The following is a 15,440-nucleotide window of genomic DNA, read 5'->3' as shown; positions in this document are numbered from 1 at the left end:
ATGGTATGTGAGGTATAAGCTGCCTTTATTGTGGCAGAAAAGTTTAACAGGATGAATATTGCTGGGTGCTTCTAAATTTAGAGCTGGACAGAGAGGATGGAAAAAAAGCCAGCTGACTTTGATCTATATCTGGTTTGAATTTGCATAGGCATTGAAAAGGGATTGTAGAACATTTGTATATAAAATTAGGATCATTTATATTTAGGATTCCTGTGTTTGAGGAGGAAAACTGTCTGAATTAGCACCTTGGCCTTTTAAGACAAGCTTGGGATTCAGAAGCGTAACAGAAAAAAAGTAAAAATCTCCAAAAGTTGCACTTTCTGAAATAACCCATTTATGGGAACTGATTTATCAGCTAGTGCTTCCAATCTGCTGACCTGGGTGTAACTTCTTGCAAGATATGAGATAACTTACAGCAGTGGAGCTACAAGACTGCTATTTTTCCAGAGGGAATGCTCAGGACTGGCATCCTGCCAAAGGCTCAGATATACAGGAATTGCAGGCATTTTGTTTGTTCTTTGTAGTTGGATGATTTTCAGGAACTCACGGAGAGGGTAAGTGCAAAAAGTGCAGATATCCAAGCCATGCTGGTAAATCATGACAGCAGATCTTACATGTAAGAATATCAGTATCAGATTTTACTTTAAAAATCATATATCCACATTTAGAGTTTCAGGAGTTCAAAGTATTCCCTAAAAAAGTGTAATTTTATTTAAATTACTTCCTTATGTGAAACACTCATAGCATCCCTCGTGTCAAACTGTTTTTCCCTTTACTAAAATGACTGCAGCCATCATCCTGCTCAATTTGTTTTGAAATTTAGCATACTTTTTATCAAAGTTACATTTTATCTTGTACTCAGTTTGAGGTGATGTTGCAAAAATTTGTGTCTGTACTGGTGTGCAGTAGGATTCATTGCTGCTGTTCATTAAAGCAAATGGTTAGTAGAGCAGTTAACTCTTAAGCTATGAAAAGTGAATTATGAAGTCTGCAGCTTTGAAAACCTTGTGATGACCATATGTTATGAACTAGTTTCTTAAATGAAATGTTATTTAACAGGCAATTATGAAAAATGTATCATAACCTCCTTAATATGTTTGCGCAACCATACAGTGGCACAACCAACCAGGGAGACACCCCAGTTGGCTAAGTGTAAGGGCAGGGTCTGTTTTTTAACCAGTGACTGCTTATAGCTTTTTGGGGTTTCAGAACCAGCTTTTATGTGTACTATTAATTGACTCTTAAGCCAAAGTCCCATGATAGCGCATTCGGTTTACTTTTTTGGTTCCTCATACATTACATGCTGAAATTTCTTCCTAATGATCATGAGCATATATGTACTCTCACTTATATTAATTTCAGATCTTTCTGGATCTTGACAGTGTACAGACTTTCTAAGAATTTTCTGCATCTGAAAAATTGAATTCTGAATACTTATAACTTTTGGAGTATTCCATTCCCTTTAACATGAGAATATGTTCTCAGTGACTGGATAGACACAAGTGGTGTCCCTCAGGTGTCTGAACTGGGATCAGTACTGTTTAAATCTTTATCAGTGACATAACAGGATTGAGTGGATAGCGGGGATAGTGACATAGCGGGATTGAGTGACATGGTGGGATTGAGTGTGCTGTCAGCAAGTTTGCAGGTGACACCAGGCTGAGTGGTGCAGTTGACATGCCCGAGAGTCAGGATGCCATCCAGAGGGACCTGGACAGGCTTGAGAGGTGGGCTCATGTGAACTGCATGAGGTTCATCAGGGCCAAGTGAAGGATCCTGCACCTGGGTCAGGGCAACCCCCAGTATCAGCACAGGCTGGGTGTTAAGGGACTGAGAGTACACGAGAGGAGAAGGACTTGGGGGTGTTGGTGGATCAAAGATTGGAGATGTGCAATTACAGTCTAGAAAGCTAACTGTATGCTGGGCTGTATCCAAGGGAATGTGGCCATTAGGTCAGGGGAGGTAATTCTCACCTGTGCTCTGCCCTGGTGAGACCCTATCTGCAGTATAGCATCCAGCTCTGGAGTCCTCAGTACAGGAAAGACATGGACTTATTGGAGATGGTCCAGAGGAGGGTCACAAAAATCATCAGAGTGCTGGAGCACCTCTTGTATGAGGAAAGGCTGAGAAAGTTGAGGTGGTTCAGCCTGGAGAAGACTCCTGGGAAACCTTACTGTGGCCTTTCAGTTCTTGAAAGGGGCATATAAGAAAGATGGGGAGAGACTTTTTATCAGGACCTGTTGCAGTAGGACAGGAGGTGGTGGTTTTAAACTGAAAGAGGGAAGATTTAGGCTGGATGTAAGGAAAAAAATTCTTTACAATGAAGGTGGTAAAATACTTTCACAGGTTGCCCAGAGAAGTGGTGGATGTCCCATTCCTAGAGATATTAAAGGCTGGATATGGTTCTGAGCAACCTGATTTAGTTGAAGATATCCTTGCTTATTGAGGCTTGGTACTAGAAAGCCACCATCATATCTGAAATGTCATTGAAGAGTAACTGGAAGAGGGCAAATATTTCGCCCATCTGCAAAAAGTAAAATTTGCAAAACTACTGACCAGTCAGTCTCACTTCAGTCTCTGGGAAAATTATGGAACAAGTCTTTGCGGAGGTTGTTTCAGGCACATGAAAGACAAGTGGCTGGGAAAACCCAGCTTAGGATTTACCAAGGGTAGATTGTCTTGCCAAACTGATTGCCTTCTGTGATGAAACTACTCAGTAGATGAGAGAAGAGTTATATATACTATCTACTTTGACTTTGACAAAGCATTTGACGTATTCTCCCCTAGCATCCCTGTAAACAAGCTGGTTAGATACAATCTGGACATACAGATTGTGAAAAGCGGCTCACCTGCCAAGATCAAAGGATGATATAATGTAATGCCTTAAAACCAAACTCTCAGCTGGTTATAAGTGGAGTTCTGGCAAGTCAGTGCGGGGTCTGGTGGTGCTGTTCAGTATCTTTGTAAATATTCTAATGGTAGGATTAAGCCCTCACTGAGTTTGCAAATGGCTTAAAAGTGAAAGAGTTAAGTGTGTGGGAAGGAGAAGCCACCATTCAGAGAGACCTTGACTGGCTGTAAAATTGGGCCAACAGGATTTGCATGAAGTTTAACAAAGATAAATGTGAAGTCATGCACCTGGAATGGAATAATCTTAAATAGTAGAACAAGCTGGGGCTGACTGGGTAGGGTATAGCTCCACAGCAAATGACCTATGGGTTCAGGGGTACAGCAAGCTTAACCTGAGCTAGCAGTGTACTGTGACAGTAAAGAAGGCAAATAGTGTCCTGGAATGCACAAGGAAGAGAACTATCAGCAGATCAAAGCATGTGCTCACTCTAGTCAGCACTTAACTAGGCCAGCTGAAGGTGGTTATAGAGGGTTGGAGGTTGCTGAGGGAGGACGGATAACTGGTTTTTCTGTGTGTGATAGAAAGCATTCATACAGTGACAGAAGAAGGGGTAGTGGTACAAGTTGCTTTCGGAGAATTCTATCCAGAAAAAATAAATATATTCTTAATTATGAGGAAATTAATTAAGAATTAAGCATAGGAAAGGATTCCACAAAGAAATGCTGGAATTTATCCTGCCAGCAGTATTAAAGACTTTAAATGGCCCTGAGTAACCTAATCTAGGTCTGTGCATTTGGCAGAATGTTGGACCAGTCGATCTCCAGAGATTTCTTCCACTGTAGACTTTTCTATTATCCTAACAAATGGGTGATAATCTTCTTTGTTACTTTGTGAAAGGTGGTCCAGAATAGTTAATGTTTATGAAGCATGTCTCAATTTGTCAGACTGGACTTACTTTTGTCAAGAATACAATCCGTAGTAGCTGTAATAGGCAGAGATTGATGATCTGAGTGTCCTGCATCTGGCTCGCTGGGAGATGCAATGAAATTCTTACTTGCATGCATGTGTATTTTGTCTGCAAAAAATAAAACTTCTTTTTATTTTTTTTTGTTTTGTCTTTCACACAGGCAAGAGATTTCAGTAGTGTTTGACTTTGTTTTGTACTGTGATTTCTCAAGCATGTAGCTTGATAAATGGTAATTGAAAGCAAACTTAATTAATCTACATGGTGACATTATTAATTTAAATTGTGCTTTTCTGTTTATTAAGAAGATTTAAAAATATATTAATTTGAACTATGCATCTGTCAGCAGAATAATTTTATTTACTTATTTATTACTGTTGTGGATGTATTTAACAAACACTGATTCTATTTAAACAAAATTTTGCTTGCCTTAGACTTGACACTTTAAATAAATATATTTGTTTCATGACATATTGCAGTTTCTGTTTAAAAATGGGGAATTAAGTTTTCCTGCATGTATTTCAGGATGTAGAAGTTTCATATCTGAAATTACTGGAAGTTTGGAGAAGAAAAAACATCTTTCTGAGTTTGAATTTAAGTTGGCTATAGTGTTTGTCCTCAGATATGTACTAATAGTTCCCTTTTGAGGTATTCCTAACTTCATAAAAGTTGATTGTGGTTCTACTAATGATTTCAGCTAAACATGGATTTCTTGCGTACATGTCCCTTTGAGGGAAGATGTTTACATGTATCCTATGTGTTGATACTTGATTTTTTTTGGCTACTAGCTATAAGTTAGTCTATAATGTATGCCAGAGTTGGCTATTTGCCTCAGTATTTTAACTTAGTATTTTAAGTGTTTATTTTTCTGTGTAGAGAAGGAGGGATATTAATTTACAGTCTGCTTAATTATTTTGTGTAGGAATAAGCTGTGGGTACATAGCAGCTCATAAGCTTTTAATTGGTGAGGTACTGCATATATTTTACGCCTAGTTGAAAGCATTTAAAGTTTCCTTCATAAACTCCTTAACCTGTTTCTTTGGGTTATTAAGCTTATTATAGGTGGTGTCTCTGTGCTTTACAGTTTCCAGTGTTCTTAGTGTTTTGCAACAAGATAGAGGAATTGGACAGAGTATGCAAAAGGATATTTTCTGATATTCTCAGATATTACTTTCTTATTGAAATTTTGGTGTGGTGACAGAATTGGTTGATTTGTGTTTCGCAAGATCAAAGGGCAACCTCAAAATAACATTGCTACAGTACTTTATTCTACCTCAAAGTCTGTGGTGTGTCACTTCCTTTCTCTTCTCAGAGAAAAGGTACTTTGGGAACCGTTTGACACTTGGTAGAATAACCTCACTGTTCAATTTTGGTGTGCAAGATTACAAAAACATGTATTTTTAAATAAAAATATTTACTGAGTAAAGTTAAAATTTTAAGTATGATGTATAAGAATGATGTTTAAATGTTTTGTAGTGTGTTTTGGAAGTGTTAAAGCATAGTGTGGAACAGCACTGTACAAGAAAATTTCTAGGCATTTATGGTATTTGGAACGTGAGGCTATAGAAAGATGTTGGAACAGATTTTTCAAACACAACACTTAGCTTTTCAACAGTATATAAATTCTGTTTAGAAAGTGTGTGAAAATATCCAAATTAGGCAAGAGGCATGGGGTCAGAGTAATCACTGTAAAACTTGGTTACTTTTAGTGTGTTCTCTAAGTTAAATAGCCATCCTTGTCATACAGATACGTAGGCGGAAAAATTCTGGTGAATAACAGTAGTATGCCTATCTTGCTGGACTGCCCTTGGCTTTCTTGAATAAACATTTTCTCTGGCATCATTGTGAAATGTAAGTCAGGCACATGCAGAAACTCTCTGGGCTGACAGTGTACAACAGCCAACCATTGAGTAGCTAAATATTTAAAAACTTGAAAAAAGAGTTAATTGATTACATCAGGGTTTTTATACTTATTGGAAATAAGGGAAGAAATAACTAACCTTTCTATGTTCTTCCAATATTGAGGGGGAAATGAGAAACAGAGGTTTTCTGTTGGGTTGGCAAACCTCAGTAGAAGTTTAGGTAGTATGTAAAGGAGCATGCATCTTCCTTACAGTGGTTTCAAAGGTTGATCTTCCAATTCCAGTTTACAGATGTGATGCTCAGCAGGCTCCAAAAGTCTGTTGTTTGTATTGGTATTTGGTTAGCAGGGAAGTGCTTCTCTTCTACCACTTTGTACAATTTGGAAGTGGTGCTTCTGTGAGTTAATTTGATTCAAGAAGAGTTTATTCGCAAGTGGAGAGTACCTGTCTTCATCATAATGTGGCTGTATGAGGATGTGGCTGATTGCATTGTCAGTGTAGTCTTTCATTGTTACAAATCTTTTGTCATGTAGTAATAGTTAGTAATTTGAAAATGGCCCTCCATTTAAAAGGGAGTTTGCGAAGTGCTGGGAGCTGAGAGGTGAGAATTGCTGAGCATGACCCCTAGAATCACAGTTAGTTTTTACTAGCTTTTGCTATGTTTTTGTGCGTATGAGAATCAGTTACTGCGACAAAAGCATCGAGACGCCAGAAATCTTAATACAGCGAAAAGAGTGATTCATCCTTCAGTACAAACCGGATGGATATGGGGACATAATTACAGTTTACAATCAAATCTGCAACAGTTAGTTTGCCTCAGCTCACTGGTAGCTCAGTTTCCCCCTTATTTATATTTTTGGGTAGAAGAGGTTAGAGAGCCTTGTGTTCAGTGTTGTGTGGAATCACTAACATAACGGTACATTCCTCAAAGTGTTAGGAGTGGATGTGGGGAAGTAGATAGGCCAAATGTATTTGCACATTTCAGCTGTGGCCCATGGGAAAGTTGTAGAGATACTTTCTGTCAGAGTTTTGTGGTTTGAAAATCTTAGCTATTTTTGTTGCTCTCCGCAGTTGAGCAAATACAGTTTTCAGTTACCTTAAACTAGGAAATTTGGGGTGAGAGGAGGAATCTTTGGTTTCAGTAGCTGAGAGCAGAAGTCTCTGATTGAAACTTATTTTTCCTTCATGGCTGTATTCAGAAACTTAACGTTTCCTACTTCTGACTGAAGAACAGATTTTGAAGAAAACTGTGAATAGCTCCCTGCTATATGGATCTAGGAATTCTTCAAGAATTCTTTAATCAGTGGTTGAATCTTACAGCAGGAGCAAAAGTATTAAGGTATGTGGCAGGTCCATCTCCTATGAACTAGAGGATGCCAACATGGGTGTTCTGTGTAAAAGTCGTAAGTTACTATTATTATGCTTTGGAGGTCAAAAATTGGAAAGATTTCTTTCCTATTTTAGTAGGAAACTTTTTCCATTTCCTTGACAGTTATGAGGGAGAAATGCTTGAAATATAAGACTATAGAACTTGGTTAAGACACTAAGATCAGTTACTGTACTAGAGATATTTTTTTCAGTATTCAAATAATTAAGTTTAAATTTGCAGCTACCTTGTAATCATTCTTTCTTTGTTGAAAATTTAATAAATTTTTTAAAATATCTTCAAGTAAATATATATTCTAAATGAAAGAAGTCTGCAGCTTGTGTATCTTTTGTATTAGAATTTGGTTTCTATTTTAGGTTGAGTTTTTTGGTTTTGTTTTTTTTTAATGAGTCTGAATAAATCAAACCCTGTAAATTGCCTTAATCCTGTCCTGACAGTACATCTTTTAAACAGTAATTTTTTAAAGTCAGTGTCTGTCTTTTGAAGTTTTCTTTATATATTTCAAAGGGTATGCCCAGTGAACAGGATTCCAGAGTGTGGAACTTTTGAGCCAGATTGTTCAGCCATGCAGTTTTCTTGTTCACAAAGCACACGGTTTGTTGTTCTACTCATATTGGCAGTGTTTTGGACGGAGTTGCAAAAGCTAGACCCAGACATTAACAGATATCAGAGAAGTGATATCTTTTTATTTGCACACTTGCTGATAAAGCTTTTAGAGCAGATTTTGTCATGAAGTTTTATAAAGCTCCTTTTAGCTACTGAATCCTGTACAAAATGCATTTTTGAAACTTGCTTGCAGTTTTATATGATTTGGAGTTCTATCCAGATTTATGGATGCAAAATTTTTGCTTTTTAGGTTCCTGGCACATTTCTGTATGCATTCATTGTGAGTTACTAAGGTAGCAATTGCAGTTTTGCTGCAGTGCACAGCTGACCACAATAATTCCTGTTTTATACTGACTGCTCAACTAGCCTGTCATATTGTCTTCAGTTGTGGCATATCCTAGAAGGTTGGTTGGAAGCTTTTGGCAAGGTGTTTGATACTGTAAATTAAACCTGACATTATTTAGTGGGAACCATGCAAATGCAGTCAGGACTGATGCTTCATTGTTTTTATATTGACATGCACAGAAGGAGAACAAAAGTCTTAGTGAAATTAAGAGCTTGGCTATAGTGAAAGGAGAAGAGATGTAAAGTAGCTTTATTGTGCATGTTACCTTAATCCAGTGGCTGGATGCCTGTCAGCAAATGTCAGATTGAGATACTGATTTTCTCAGAGCTAGACTAGAGTCTGAATTTCAATAATGCTGTCAACAAAAGTATATCTAAGTGTTTGATGAAGATGGTTAAGAGGGTCTAGCATGAGTTAAGTCCAGAAATGTTAAAGGGGATGCATATGACTGCTTAGTTTAAAATTGAGTTATGAAATTAATGATACTTTTTCCTGAATGGGTAATATTTTGATTCTCAGGGTAGAGAAACATAAAGCTGTTTTTTTTGCATTGGTTGTATACCATGTTTAGCCTTTTCAGACATATGCTAAGAGATTATAGGTTCATTTTTGCCAGATAGAAAAAATATATGCTAAGTTGGTGCTGGAATGTTATACTTCTTTGGAGGATAAATGTGTATATGCAAATTTAGAATTCTTCATATATTCTGCATCTGTAAGATGGGCTGCCTATCTTACTCTGCATTTAGCTATTTTATTATTCCTGTCTGATTCTCTTTTTCTGTACGCATTCATGAGGTAAAGTGTTGGTTTTATGTATCAGTGAATTTTTAAAAACACACTTTTGTAACCATCTTTACTTACAGTATGCTTTTTAAACAGAACTATTTTCATATAGTCATAAAGAAATAGGTTAAAAATTACTTTTTTTTAAGAACAAAAGATATGTAACTTTTTCAAAAATTCATTTCAGTAAAGTGGGTTGAAAATGATAGTAGGTCCTGTGTATGTTCTTTTTTTATTTAGGTAAATGTAGTTTGTTAATGTAAAAACGTGAACCCTAGCTATTTTGTTACCTACCAATAAAATAATAAGAGCACAATATATAAAACCCCAGATTTATCAGACTTTGTGACACAGCTGAGAAAACAAAAGCATAAATGCTATTATCCATGAACTCTTTTAATATAAGAGGAAATGTCACTGGAAGGAATATACTTAGTGAAAATCCAGTGGTGGGTAATTTGATATTTTTGGTTTTTGTTTTTCCTTGATAAATAGTCCATGTTTTCCTTGAAATCTGTGGGAAATGAATGTGACCAATTTGAACTGTCCTTTTCTCAAAATAGACTTAATTTTTTTGGGCATACAGGAATATTTTACTTGTGAAAATGTATTTATGGTACCGTTTACAACTTGCTAACATGTATGCGAAATGTCACTTTCAGGTGCTGACCTTAAAGAAAGAGCAAAAATGCACTCAAGTGAAGTTAGCTCTTTTGTCTCAAAAACAAGAGCAACTATCAATGAAATGGGTATGTAATATCTCCCTTGAACAATGTTATTTCAACTGTAACCTGAGAAGGGCCAGATCAGAGAAATGACATAAGCTTGCGTGGTTGATTATTGACAGTTATCCATAACTATTTGTATTGATGAATACAGATCATGTTACGTTACTTCTTTTAAAAATGTTCCTAATTGAGTTTGGACTTCTTTTCAGAATGCTAGAAAAAGCTAAGTCTCGGCTGAAAGAACTATGATGTGCCCTGTTCTTTTCATAAAGGACGGATTTGTTTGGTGACATCCACATACTTCAGATTTTAATTTTTACTACTGGTATAATTAATACAGTTGTCAATACATTTTAGAAACATGTTAAACATCAGCTGTAGATACAAAATTAGCTACTAAAGCCTTCTAAAATTTTGTTTAGTATGCACTTGTTCTGGTGTAGTAAAACCTGTTAATAGTTTTGGATTTGAATTGTGTTGTAGTTGTTTTTAAGGATAGTAATTTCTGTGTAAATTTTACATTATGAGTTCACCATCACATTGTTATGTTTCTACATCTCTGCTAATTAGTTTTAATATAACTGTTTTTCAACAGGCCATTGTGTATTTGTCAAAAGAGGTCAAATGAGCCAAGTTTGAGGCAATTAATTTTATACAATTGTTGTATACATGCATTTTATTTTGTCACTTGAAATTCTGGCTCAAAACTGAGTAAAAATAAATTTCTTAGAGAATGTTTTTAGATGCATTTCCTTAATAACACTGCATCGGATCTTGGTTTGGCAGAATGTTATGAATGGAAACCAATATGATTTTGCAGGTAAATGACAGATAACTGAATGAGTCTTCGATTAAGTACTTAATGGAGATAACTTGTGTCCTCAAATTAATGTGTTGTTTCTGAGGCCAAGCAGATCTTCTGTGGTTTTTAAATAAATATATACAATAATGAAGTATCAGCAAGTGAATACATAATTGATTTCCTGCAGCTGATACTGTATTTCATGCTGGCATTTGCCCTTTATTGGAATGCTGAGCAAGAGGCAACAAGTTTTTCTAGTTAGTTACTTGGTAAGACATTTTGGAGGCTTCCTTAGCTCTAAGTAATATTTTTTTTTCACTCTGTTTTGGACTGAAGTTATTGAAAATACTTTCTGAGCTGCTATTAATGTTTAAGAGGGGGCAATGTGTTTTAAGATTTTTATATGTTCAGGAAATACATATTAAAAAAAACAGCTATTTTTGACTTTTTTAACATACAAAAATATCTAAAGTCAAAACAAGTATTTGGATTCATCATTCTGTGCTGAATGGCTGGGAAAGTTACACAATGATTTGATGCTTTGTTTTGCTTCAGAATTGAAAAGACTTTAAGACAAATGTTTGATTATCTTCAACTTCATTAAGGTTCCTGTGAGAATATTTAACTACTGAATATGTGAGCAGATTTTTAGTGTTATCTAAAAGGTTTGCAGTATGTCATCATGCTAATGGTGAATTACTTGGAGCTTTAGGAAACCATTGTGAATACTTTCATTCATTGATCTCTAGTCTCTTTTTCAAGAAAGGCGCATGAAGCTGTAAGTGGAATTAATATTTGAGAATGTAGGTCACTAAAGTACCTAGATAGGAGGGTTTGTGAAGGAATATAAAACAGCAGTTACATGTGCTTCAGGTTGGAAAAGAAAAAGAATTTTAACATATCATTTGAGCAATATTATAACAAAACTTTTTCTTAGGTGGAGTGTCTTTCTCCCCTTCCGCAACTCCTCTTTCTTCCCCTTCTCCATCCCTCCTTCCTTATTCCCTCTGTCCTGCCATTTTGCCGTTTCTGCTTTAAAACACCAAACAGAACAGTCACAGGAAGATTCTTTAATGGCTACATGATATTTGACCATCTCCCAGTTCATTTTTGAAAGGCTTTTTTACAGCATTGGAAAATAACATTGAGATATCACTTGTAATGTTACTGGTCAATTTTCATATCATGTATGATTGGATATACATGCTATAGAAGTAGCTCTTATTTTTAAGTCACATAGTGTATTCCAACAGTATACATTTTTGAGGCATTGTTGGGTTTGAGCACATGCCAACAGTAGATGTATTTATAGGACGGTTCTGACATTCTACTGAAGGGCCATTGCAGAGCAATTTAAAATGTGGCTCTAGTAGAGAATATAAAAAAGTGGATTTTATAAATTAGATGAATGCACAAGGTGTTATGCTGTGTGACGCCCTTATGAATAGAAGTGAAAATTAATTTTATAGCAAGTCAGAGGTTCTCAATTATTTTTTTTTTCTGAAAAAGTGATGTGGTATTACAGAATGTAATTTTTGTAGAACTAATGGAATACTGTATTTGTGTTTGATTACTGCAATGAATCTGTATATTGAAAATACAACCAGAATGTTGTGAGATGGTTAAAGAGGGGAAACAATTTTCAAGTTATTAGTCGCCACTACAGAATGCTAGATGGCCAGTGAACAGTATTTCCAATCTCCCACTTTATTCTTTTTCTATCCAAGTTTAATGCTGTAATCTCATATAAGGTCTGTTCTACTTTTTGCTTTTTGGAAATAGGTCATGTTTTGATAATTGCTTTTGTCTTCAGATGTGTGACCTATTAAGAAGATACTTCTTTTTAACAGTATTTTCAGAAAGACCACTAAGTTATCTTTCTAGAGAAAATACTCAAAAGGTTAGTTACATCTTGGACAACTTGGCAAACTTAGCATCTTAGAACTGGCATGCTTTGGCTTTAGTTCCTGTAAATTTCAGTACATTTAAAATCCTTTAAATTTAAAAAGCTGTAGCATCATTTTGGAATACAGCTACAGAAGAGAATTTTCTGGAAATTAAAAGCATACTGCACTTGTTTTTATGGGATTAATTTATAACTTCTTGCTAAATTTGGGTGAAGTATTAAGACTGCAGTAAATACCACTTGGTATAAAAATAAGCACTTAAAAAAAGAGCTGAAAAAAAATGGTATTGAGCCATTGGTTGCAGTACTTAGAGCTTTAAGTTGAGGGTGGGAAAAATCAAAACAGCCTCTATTTTTAGCAGTGGTTGCTTTTGCTGAAATTATACCAAAATTGGGGGGGTTGTGGTAGTGTTTTTTTGTTGATATTGTTGTAGGGTTTGGGGTTTTTTTCAGTAATAGGAGTTACAAGACTACTTGTCCATTACTATATTCTGCTTGAGGTTCTTAATCTCTGATGAAGAGTTGTCTTTACCCTCTGAAAAACCGGGAGAAAAAAGCGTTAATAGACATCTTGCAGCAGTGAACAACAAAACAGCTTTGACTGAACAAAATCACATGTTACTGACTACCAGAAACCTTATTTTTGATGGTTGAGGGTGGGGTGAGGGAGCTATCATTGTGAGTCAGATCTTCAGCATGTATTTTATGGTATGACTCCCATTAAGTCCATGTTCTTAATACTGGCTGTGGGGTCTGGGCTGTGATACTACTGTCGTATACACATCATCTGTTAGGATTTCAGTTGGAAAACAAACTGAGGCCAGGCATAGAGCGAAACGCAGTAATCACTTTCCTGTAGAAAAAACTTGTTTAACAGAAAGAAAAAGTGAAGCTGCAGAAAGAATTTGAGCTTGGCAAAAACCACAGCAACTTATATTTAGAGTGATTTTTGGCTGCAATCTCTAATATGTGAGAAACACCATTGGTTAGCAAAGCTGTTCCAAAGAAAATAGCGCAAGTACCTGAATCCCACAAATGGGGAAAAAAAATTTAAGATTTCTTTGTTTAAGACATCTGATTGGGTTTTTAATTCTAAGTTCTGATACAACTTTAATAAGTAGTGATATCTAGTAATTTTGTTTAGACATAATTTTCACAGATGTGATTAGTTTTGACATAGTCCAGTTTCAGTGAGAGCATCTTGAATGAAAGCACCTTGTCGTCAGTTACTTGCATTTATTTCTAATTGTGTGCCATTTATTTTATTGAAAGCAGATACAATTTTCTATTTACAGATTTTTTTTTTCTTAGCAATTTTCTGTCATTGTGGGTTCTTTCAGTCAACACCAAACTTTTGATTTACCTAAGAGAGTGCTCTTACTCATCATTCAGGAGAAGAGTCTCCTCTCCACAAAGTTCTTTTTTTGACTATATAAGATCACACGTCCTTGGAAATTCTTAGGTTGTGCTACAGTATGTGCTACATTTTGGTTTTGAATGGAGGCTGTCAAAACTTGATCTCAAGAGCTCCCAAGAGTGAGATAAGGATTATGTAAGTCTCACTTGATTTCCGGTCTGCTAACTACCAGTCCACCTTCTGATCATAAAATCTCAAAAACAGGCAAGAATTGATCATTGATGAGGTCAGAGCAGTGTATTGTTTTACTCTTTGAGTTTCTGGGGCTTCTGTGGACCTATGGTTAACACTAAAAATTCTGACTTAGTAATGAACACTCCAGACCTGATTACTACTGTAATTAGTGACTGCTTATGTAAGATTGACCAAATCTTCTTGTGTGTGCTGGAGATAAATCTGGGCAGCAGTGCAGAGCATTTCTAGTTTGGAAATCCAGTGGGAAGATTTGTGGCATTCTCTCAGGGAAGAGCAGATACAGGCTGTAACTTCTAAAAGCATTCACTGGGAAGCTGAATGGAATATCAAAGGTAGGTATAAAATCTGAGAAAGAAAATACTTGCAGATAGTGGTGCCATGCTTAGCAGCCATCCTTAGGCATCTTGGTTGCCCTACCTTGCTGACACTGTGAAAGGGAGATTTTGCACAGTGTTTCTCTTGATGGGTTATGTTGCCTGTTCAGTTAAGTGTAGAGCGTAGCTAACACAGTCCAAGACTCCTAGCATTCTGAACAGTTACTGAGCTCTTGGTTGTTTTCCAGTTGTAGATTTACTGCTTCTCTTAACATTGAATTAATTTAAGATACTCTTTGACTAAGTATTGTCTGTTTCCTAAATAGACGGTACTGCCTTTGCAGAGCTGAAATTATGAGCTTTGTCAAATTGCATTGGATTGTTTTTAATTAAAAAACACAATGCTAAGCTCTGTACCATTATAGAAGCAATGAATGCAACATTAAACTTCTCTACCAAGATGTTCATTAGCTATTTATATGACAGCATTGCTTCCACAATTGTTAATACACCTTTTTCCCCCATAATGGTAACTTTCTAGAAACTGTTATAAAGAATGATGGGAAATGGAGGACTGGAATTATTAGGATGAGATGATAGTCCTTCCTTATAGAGCTGAGAATTAGGGAAGGAGGTGGCTTTTCATTGCTGATTCATAGCTTTGATCTCTGGCACTGCTGTACAGCCTTGAAAAATATTAACATAGCCTCAGCTGTAGTTCAGTTTTCCTTCTGGTAGTAATTCAAAATGCTGTTCTATGAGGAAGAGACTGTGCTCTGGATGTGGCTCTTTAATTTTCTTCACACAAGAAGAAACTGTACCAAAAGAAGGGTGCTGCTAACTCAGATGGTTTATTGAGATGAACATAGCCAGTTTGCACATTGTTAAAACCCGCCTCCAGTATGACTTCATATCCAAGGCTTCTGTTTCTTGTCTGGGGAGCTACAATGTACATGTTTGGTGCACTGTGAAACTCTACCCTTTTCTTGCCGTGTGCAGGTTTGAAATTATGTATTTCAGCCTCTGAATGAGGAGGAATAGTTTGTTAGCTTTTGCTTTCCTTGCTTCAAATCTCTGACTCAGTTCCTAGAACAAATTGGTATTCAAAGGGCAGCAACTCCTGGCATGGTACCGAAAATATTATGTTGCTCTTCTATTGAAGAAATCCTAGGCCCATTGCTTGGGCCAGCGTTAGACTTTGACTTCAGAATAGCATATTGAACTCTTGTATTGAACACAACTTTTGCCTAGGTATGCACTGCGTTTAGAGATTATA

At 36.2% G+C, this 15,440-nt stretch overlaps 1 protein-coding gene across 1 annotated transcript in view; it reads left to right on the top strand.

Annotated features, from left to right (window-relative positions):
* Positions 1-15,440, top strand: part of AUH (AU RNA binding methylglutaconyl-CoA hydratase) — a 114,291-nt gene that overhangs the window by 23,234 nt on the left and 75,617 nt on the right. Inside the window, exon 4 of the mRNA XM_005154908.3 lies at positions 9,465-9,551. Coding sequence (XP_005154965.1) covers positions 9,465-9,551 — 87 coding nt within the window. The remainder of the gene's footprint in view (positions 1-9,464; positions 9,552-15,440) is intronic.

The sequence above is a fragment of the Melopsittacus undulatus genome, chromosome Z (assembly GCF_012275295.1).
Source record: "Melopsittacus undulatus isolate bMelUnd1 chromosome Z, bMelUnd1.mat.Z, whole genome shotgun sequence".
NCBI classification, from domain to species: Eukaryota; Metazoa; Chordata; class Aves; order Psittaciformes; family Psittaculidae; genus Melopsittacus; species Melopsittacus undulatus.
The sequence above is the reverse complement of the archived record's forward strand: the minus strand, read 5'-3'. Positions and strand labels throughout refer to the sequence as shown.